Source organism: Anopheles moucheti, unplaced genomic scaffold, assembly GCF_943734755.1.
Source record: "Anopheles moucheti unplaced genomic scaffold, idAnoMoucSN_F20_07 scaffold_38_ctg1, whole genome shotgun sequence".
NCBI classification, from domain to species: domain Eukaryota; kingdom Metazoa; phylum Arthropoda; class Insecta; order Diptera; family Culicidae; genus Anopheles; species Anopheles moucheti.
In genome coordinates this window covers 67,643-76,264 of record NW_026453613.1, presented here as the reverse complement: position 1 = coordinate 76,264, position 8,622 = coordinate 67,643, and the positions used below count along the sequence as shown (strand labels likewise).

General features: G+C 45.9%; 1 protein-coding gene across 1 annotated transcript; it reads right to left on the bottom strand.

The window, feature by feature from the left end:
- Positions 1–488: 488 nt before the first annotated feature.
- LOC128309148 (uncharacterized) lies at positions 489–5,061 on the bottom strand. Its single transcript, XM_053045554.1, has 3 exons — positions 4,433–5,061; positions 1,694–3,538; positions 489–597 (listed from the first exon to the last, which is right to left on the bottom strand). The coding sequence occupies exons 1-3, from the start codon at positions 5,059–5,061 to the stop codon at positions 489–491; spliced, it is 2,583 nt and encodes an 860-aa protein (XP_052901514.1).
- Between the last annotated feature and the right edge of the window lie 3,561 nt (positions 5,062–8,622).

Sequence of the window (8,622 nt, the reverse complement as noted above, 5' to 3'; positions counted from 1 at the left end):
GGACAGTACCCTGAGTGTGGTGCTTCCAGCGTTGCTGGTCTTCCCTTCTGGAAGGTGGGTCCCTATGAAGGTTCTCTCCTCGGCAAAAAAAAAAAAAAAAAAAAGATGAACTTGTGAACGCAACTGCAAGTGCATCCTCTATCTCCGTCATCAGTTCTTTACTCGCTCCTTGGAAACAGGTCGCATTGTCGGTCCAGAACTCCTGCGGCGTTCCTCTACGAGCGATGAAACGTTTTACAGCCATTACGCAGGACACGGTGCTTAGTGAGTGTACCACTTCCAAATGTACGGCCCTCAATGTTAGGCACGTGAAAAGGGCTATCCATCGCTTCGCATTGGCTCGTCCTACCTTTACCAATACTGGTCCGAAATAGTCCAACCCAGTGTATGTGAATGGCCTAGTAAAAGCGGCAAGGCGCATTTTTGGTAACGGTGCCATCGGGGGTGGTCGTGGGACGGCCTTCATCACTTTGCAGTAAGCGCATGCTTTAGCCACCCTTCCTACCACTGCTCGGAGGTTGGGTATATCGAAGCGTTGTCGTATCTCGTTCACTACTGTTTCCCCATTTGCGTGCCGATACTTCTGATGGTACCAACCTACAATAAGGAGTGTGACATGGTTATGCTTGGGGAGTAGGGTGGGATACTTAGCTTCGAATTTTGTATGTATTGAGGCACCGACTCGTCCTCGCATCCGTAAGATCCCATCTCGGTCCATGAAAGGCCATTTTTTGTAGATTGGACTAGCCTTTGAGACGACGTTGTGTCGTCCGTCTGGGTCCCCTTGCGTTTCGCTTAACACTGCCGCTTCGTCGGGAAAAGCTTCGCGCTGCGCTATTTTCCATAATACATGTTCGGCCTCCCTAAGCTCTTCTTGTTTGATCGTACCGAGTGACAACTGCTCACCGTTGGATTTGCGTTTCAGATTGTGTATTATGGAAAATAGCGCAGCGCGAAGCTTTTCCCGAAACTTTTTCACTTTCTACGGTTTGTTGCGGAGGTTTTTCGATAACCGTCACTTTTTATTTGGCCCGTTTCTACTCTCAGAAGCTTGTAGACGGACGGATTTGCGGACGGATTGTGTATATATCGGAGAACGTACGCGCTTGATCTTAGCAGCTTTCTCCAGTTGCTGAATCGTGTCGGGTCGATCGGATGCCCTACTTGACTGATATGCATGTGTATCACACGGACGTTCTCATCTGTGTCGGAAATCGAGCGTTTTGGTGGCCACTGGTCTTCGGGTTCGTGTAGGAAAGGCGGGCCATGGAACCATGAGTTATCCATCGTCACTTCTGGTCCGGTGTTCCACTTTGTAGCTAGATCGGCAACATTCTGCTTAGATGGTACCCATCTCCAGTCTTGTGGATCTGTTGTTGTTAAGATTTCACCCACCCGCACTGACACAAACTGCTGGTATCGCCGAGGGTTTGACGATTTTATCCACGCCAAGCAAACGCCGGCATCGCTCCACAAACACTGCCGTTTGATCTTGAACGAATGATGTTCTTTTATTATTGTCGCCATTCGACAACCGAGGACAGCAGCTTTCAGTTCGAGTTTAGGGATGGAAATCGTTTTGAGTGGGGCGACCTTGGTTTTTCCTCCTATGAGTCCTACTTGGATCACTCCCTTTGTCTCGACGCGGAAGTATGCTACAGCGGAATACGCTGTCTCACTGGCGTCGACGAACACATGCAACTGCAGAGTTTCGAGGCAGTTTGGGTGCGGTGATTTGAAGTAGCACCTCGGTACATGTATTCCATCTAAACGAGGAAATAGGTCGGTCCACTCTCGCCATCGCTTGTACAGATCCGCTGGTATTTCTTCATCCCATCCGATGCCTTTCATCCAGATCTCCTGGATGAGTATCTTCCCGTGCACTAGGAAGAAAGATACAAGTCCCATAGGGTCAAACAAACTCATGACTACCTTCAACACTTCACGCTTCGTAGGAACATGTTCCTCGCGAATTATGTGTCGGATATTCTCGTTGGTCGCGAATGAGAATACGAACACATCTTCTTCTATCTTCCATTTCATCCCCAATACCGACCCTGTGTCTTCTCCTCGTTCTATCATCAAATTCTTGGTAGTTTCTTCTGCTGGGTCTCCTACACTCTTAAGTACATCCGATGAGTTCGAAAGGAAACGTCGTAGCGTGAATCCTCCTTTCGAATGCACAAGTTTAACTTCTTTCACGACCTCTATAGCTTCTTCGACCGTCGTGAAACTCTGCAGGTAATCATCCACATAATGGTTTCTAATGATTGCTTCGGTGGCTCGTGGAAATTCTTTTGCATGCTCCATGGCGTTCTTATTCTTTACGTACTGCGCCGAGGCCGGAGAACATGCCGAACCGAATGTTGCCACGTCCATCACGTATACTTCGACGGGATCGCCTGGCTTCTTGCGGTAAACAAAGCGTTGTGATTGGCGATCAGGATCACGAATCCTGATTTGATGAAACATCTCCATTATGTCTCCGGCGACAGCTACCGGGTGTTGGCGGAAATGGCTTAGCACTTGCGGGAGCGGTGTGAGCAGATCGGGTCCCTTAAGCATTCTCGAGTTGAACGACACTCCTGCGACCTTTGCTGCTGCATCCCAGATTAGTCTAATCTTATTTGGCTTTTTCGGATTGTGTACAACTCCCAGCGGTAAATACCAAATTCTTCCAGCTTCAACACAGGACAGTTCTTCTAGGGTGGCCTTGTGCGCATAACCTTTAGCTTCGTAGTCGGCGATGGTTTCACGAACTTTCGCTTCCAAGTTTGGCATCTGTATAAATTTCCTCTCCAACGACTCCATACGCTTAACTGCCATAGGGTAGCTATCGGGAAAGTTAGGGCAGTCTGTATTCCACAGTAGACCCGTCTCGAAATGATTCCCGGGTTCTACTCTGCGCGTCGTTTCTTCTAACAATCGTTTTGAACGTTTTTCCTCTTCCGAATCAAGGATCCCACGAGGAATCGAAGTCCCGAAATCTTCCATCGTGAAGTAGTCCCGCAGCTGCTCATTTAGCGCAAAGTCACTATCCGTAGCGGGCGCTACATGAAAATTGACAACAGGTTTCTGCGCTGTGCCACCTCCGTTTCCTCCATATATCGACCAACCCAGGCGGCACATAGCCGCAATCGGTTCCGTTGAACGTCCTTCACGAAGTTTTAATGGCACACCCAGTCGAATGTTATCTAGCCCGATTAAAAGTTGAGGTTGCACGCTTTCGTAGTTTTTTATGGGTAACCCTGTTAGATGGGGAAATCGTCTTTTAAGCACTCCATAGTTCAGCGTCTGCGACGGTAGTAAGAGACTGCTAACCGTCCGCACGTTTTCTAAACTGAATTTGGAGGTTTTATCTTCACCAGAGATTTGCAGTTGTACTCTTTCGGAGTTTGGTTCAGATCGCGTCACTTGCCCCGTCCATTGAAGCGTTAGCGGGGATTTCGATCCGTAAGCATTCAACTCTCTGGCGACCGATTCGTCGATTAGGGAGAACGACGATCCTTCATCTACGAAGGCATAAATGGTTTTAGCTCTGTCGTTATGATACAGGGTAACAGGCAATATTCTAAAGATAGGACTTACAGAGTATGCATCGTTGATGTGTGTAGCACAGACGTTTACTGCCGTTTGGGGTGTCGACGGAGAATGGAGCAGTTTATGATGCCTTAATCGACATTCATCCACCCCGCAGCCCTGCCATGATTTGCACGGCCACTTGCCGTGATTGTTTAGGCACGTTTTGCATAGTGATTTCTCTTTTACAACTCGCCACCGTTGATCTATGCCTGCTGCCTTAAACTGGTCACATTCGTATACGCGATGTCCGTTGCGCAAGCATACTGCACACACTTTCTCACGTTGCGCATTCGGTGAGCGGGAAGATGATGCTGGCCTCTCGGGATATGTGTCATACGTTGGGACGTGTGCATTTAACGCTGCCGTACTTTTTCTCCCTTTTTCCCCGATCCGGCTTATTTCAGTCAGATCATTTGTTACGTCACACGCGCGCCTCGCCAGTTGAGAAACGTATATGCTGAACCCTTCTAAGCCATCAACTGCTCTCTCGTCCTTAAAAGCAGCCCAGTTCAGCTTCAACTCTCCGGGCAATTTTTCCTCGAGCTCTTCCAACAACGTTGGATTATTTAAATGGGTGTGTAGTTTCGCGGCTTTCATATGATCAGTTAGCGCCTTCACCGATAACCCAAACTCTATTACAGTTCTCATTCTATCTGGCCGCGGAGGTGGAGTTTTGCGAATTTTGTTTAGTAGTGAGCGTATTAGCAAACTGGGTTTTCCATACACCATCCTTAGAGTTTTTAGCACTTCGGGCACGTTTTCTTTCAACGTAAGTTGGCCTTTAACTAGTTCGAGAGCGTTTCCCCTTAAACTTCGTTGCAGTCTAATCAGGTTTTCTGCTTGACTAAACCCGCAGGTTTTCGTCGACTCTTCAAACATGCTAATAAAAATGGGCCAATCTTCTGGGTTGCCGTTGAAATGTGGTACATCCTTGCCAAGCACTTGGCGAGCGGCAACCTGTCGTCGCGATGGTGCGTCATACACTTCCTCTTCTTGTCTCGCACCAACCATCTCTTTCTCTCTTTTTGTAGCGCTTGATGTCGCGATGGGTTTAACGCTTGAAACTGTAGAGCCGGAGCTGTAAGGAATATCCTTATTCGGCATCGATTTTGCTCCAGTCATTCCTTTGCTCTCGTTTAACCAGCACATAATTTTCTCACTGTAGCTACATTCTGAGCCTATGCGGCTAGTGCGCGAGGCTTGCAGCATCAGTTCGCGCTTTTTCTCTAGCGCCTCACGGAGCACGCTTTGCTCCAGCACTCTCATTTCTTCTTCACTTTTCAATTCTCTCTCCCGAAGGATACTTTCCTCTTCGGCTAATTTTTTCTTCTCATCTAGCCGTCTTGCTAGTTCCGCGTTCTCGCGACGCTTCATTTCTCTCTTCTCTTCGATCTCACGCACTCGTAAGCGCCTCTCGTCTTCCACTAATTTAAGCTGCTCTTCCATGTTCACCGAGAGGCACGTCGACGCTACGCTCATTGGAGCGATTTTTGCTCCTCTCTTCGCTGTCGATGTCGTTGATCCCTTCCTTGATCTCAGCGAAGGTTTCAATCCGATCGTTGCTTCCCGATCATCCCGGAATTTTGCGGCCGTGGCTTCTTGCTTATTCTTGCATTTAGTGCATACATACCGAAATGCAGGATCGTTGAAATCTTCCGACGTCAGTCCTGTACATTCAGCATGTTCTATTTTTGTGCAAAGACAGCATTGCACCATCGTGGCTTCAGCATCTCCTGGTCGGTTGCACAGCTGACACTTCTTCGTAGCGTCCATCGCTCTCCACTGTAGAAGTTCTTCCAGAAGAAATTTCAGAGGAAATTTCTGAGGAAATTTCAGAAGTTTGTTGCGGAGGTTTTTCGATAACCGTCACTTTTTATTTGGCCCGTTTCTACTCTCAGAAGCTTGTAGACGGACGGATTTGCGGACGGTTCTGAAACTACATTACCAATTAACCATTTGTTCTAATCCTAGAACCGTCCACTTACTTTCGTCTCCTTTCTGTGTTTCCCTGTTCACTGGTCACTTTCTACGTTGAATATTCTTCACTGCTACTTTTGTACTGACCCTACACGCTTCCTAGCTGCCTACTCGCGTGCCAATTGCGCGCCGTTCATCGTCGGGTCCTGCCGAAGCGCGCCGTTACTTTACCGACAGGGGTGTCGAACGCTTTCGTCGCAACACAGAGGTATCGGATCTATTATGGTAATCCACAAATCTTTCAATAAACGCAACAACCAGATTGTGTGACATTTATTTATTTATTTATTTATTTAATATAAACTTGTCCGCCATACATTGGCTAAACAAAAAGTATTACAAAATTTGTTCGCTTATTTTTAGATCAATTTGTGCCTACACCGCGGTAACGCAGTCTTTCCCTAAAGGATGATACCGGTTCATGAAAATCGAACATGTTGTAAGCGCCGTTAAATTCGCGTGACATAGCCTCAATAGGATCGTTTGCACCGTATTGGGTATTTTTAAAACCTAACCTTAGAAACGGGCGGGATCTGGAGGTCCATCTATGAATCCATATCGTTAATTTGTTCAGTATATTTGGGGCGTTAATGGTTCCTTTTAAAATTCCTGCGACAAAAAGCGCTTGCGCATTTTTTCTACGGTTCTCTAACGGTTCAATGCCTAGCAATAAGCAACGGGAACTGTATGGTGGAAGTGGGCTGTTCCAGTGCAGTTTACGAATAGCGTAACGAGTGAATTTTCTTTGTATGCTTTCAATTCTATGTTTCCACTGATCCGTGTAGGGACACGTCACTACTGAACCATATTCTAGAATCGATCTCACTAACGCGCAGTACAGAGCTTTTATGCATGTTGGGTCATTGAAGTCTCTGGTGATTTTAAATATCATGCCTAATGTTCTATTTGCTCGGGAAATAATACTGTCATGGTGCCGGGCAAAATTAAGCTTCGAGTCGAGTATAACTCCTAAATCTCGAACTTCGTCCTTTCTCTGAATGGTGTCGTCATTAAGTGCGTAATTAAATTTCACAGATACGCGAGCGCGAGAGAACGATACAACAAAACACTTCTGGACGCATAAGGTTAACTTATTACAATTACACCATTTACTGAACACGTTGATGACATTCTGTAGGTCCGACGAATCACAATGGTCACGGATAGTAGTAAAAATTTTTACGTCGTCTGCATACATCAAAAACTTATGGTCTGGTAACACATATGACACATCATTAACGTACAGAATAAATAACAGTGGTCCGAGATTGCTGCCTTGTGGAACGCCTGAAGTGCTGCTAAATGGTTTCGATGTCGCGTTGCCAATTTTAACTCTATAAACACGATCGGTTAGATATGATCGAAACCAACTTACTGCATTTACACTTAATCCTAGCTTGAGTAGCTTCTCTAACAGTATATCATGGGATACAGTGTCGAAAGCAGCTTTAATATCAGTGTATATGCAGTCTACTTGATGTCCCATATCCATGCTGCTCATACAAACCGAAACAAATTCTACCAAATTTGTGGCAGTAGAGCGTTGTGGCATGAATCCGTGCTGCGCGGTAGATATGTAGGCTGTAGAAGCTCTCATTAGTTGGCCATGCAGTATCAACTCCAAAACTTTCACCAGGGAACAGAGCGACGTTATCCCTCTGTAGCTTGAAGCAAGGTGAGGGTCTCCTTTTTTAAAAATCGGTGTCATCCATGAGACCTTCCATATTTCAGGCACAGCTCCTGAAGCTAGCGATAATTGAAATAATCGAACTAGACAGGGCGCTAGAGAACTGGCACACCGTTTGAGGACAACAGATGGGATTCCGTCTGGACCAGGGTTAAAATTCATTTTGAGCTTTTGAAGTGCGAGCTTCACGGTATCACAGTTGATTAAGAAGTCAGAGAGATTGAGGGCGTTCATCGGGGTGTTTGCTGTTGCCATTTCTATGCTTTCTTGATCAATCACTCGAGGGCTGAATATATCTCGGAAGCGGGTTGCAAATAGTTCGCAAATCTCGGTATCATTTTTAGTTATTTGGCCGTTGTGTGATGTAAGCGTAATTTTCTTTTTTTGTGAGCGTTTCGAGCTAGCATACTTCCAGAAATATTTCGGATTCCGCCGAAGACTGCGTTGTACACGGTGGAGATAGTCTCTGTGCCGCACTCTATTGTAAGCACGATATTCCCGAGAAATCGTTTGATATGTTAGGCGGTTCATTACGTTGTTTCTCCGTTGAAGACGTCTCAGCGCTGCTTGCTTATTTTTTTTCATTCGATCAAGTGTTCGATTAGACCATGGAGGTTTGATGCGTTTACGGACACGAGGCACAGCGGTAATAAAAATCTCGGACATTTTCTGGTTGAAGTGTCCAACAGCGTCATCAATGGATATTCCGTCAGTGAATAGAACTTCCCAGTTAGTTCTGCATAATATGGCGTCTAGTCGATCGTAGTCAGCATGGTTAAAATCAAATTTGAAATGTTCATTTGGTTGCCTAATTGTCTGGTCGGTAAAAGCTGTTACGGTGGACAATGCGTGTAAATGGATAACTAAAGGAGGGTGGTAACGGTCAGGTGGCAGCATATTTTCCGTGGGTTCCGGTTTAGTCATTCGCACTTGATTTGCAGCGTTTTCATTGACTAAGACGAGATCCAATATTCTTCCCGTGTCATTTCTGAACAAATTCATTTGTTTTAACATGTATAGTTCAATCATATCAACAAATGCCTTGCTTCCCACCGTGCTTAGGGGGCCATTAATGTTCCATTCCAGGTGTGTTTGGTTAAAATCACCAAGCAGAATCAGTTGATCATTTGTTTTCATAATATCGCTGATTACGTCAATACATATTGAAATATTTCGCATAGTCACATAATCAGAACTCAGGTATGGAGGAATGTATATGCAGCCAATAAAAAGAGTGCTAGCATCCAGTTGAACTCTCACCCATACGATTTCGAGTGATCCTACAGGTACTTTGCACTCACGTGTAACAAATGCAGAACGGATAGCGATCAATACACCTCCCCCACGGGAGCGAGTGCTGTTACTGCTGCTACGAT

Bases quoted from the DNA above. Each gene is read 5' to 3' on its own strand.
- LOC128309148 (XM_053045554.1), bottom strand. From the start codon at position 5,061: ATGAGCGTAGCGTCGACGTGCCTCTCGGTGAACATGGAAGAGCAGCTT. The intron at 3,539-4,432 runs GTTTAGTCAAGC...TCATAACGACAG, and splicing joins GAGTCGACGAAAACCTGCGG to AGCTAAAACCATTTATGCCT. The intron at 598-1,693 runs GTTCGTCGACGC...TCCTTATTGTAG, and splicing joins GAAACTCTGCAGTTGCATGT to GTTGGTACCATCAGAAGTAT.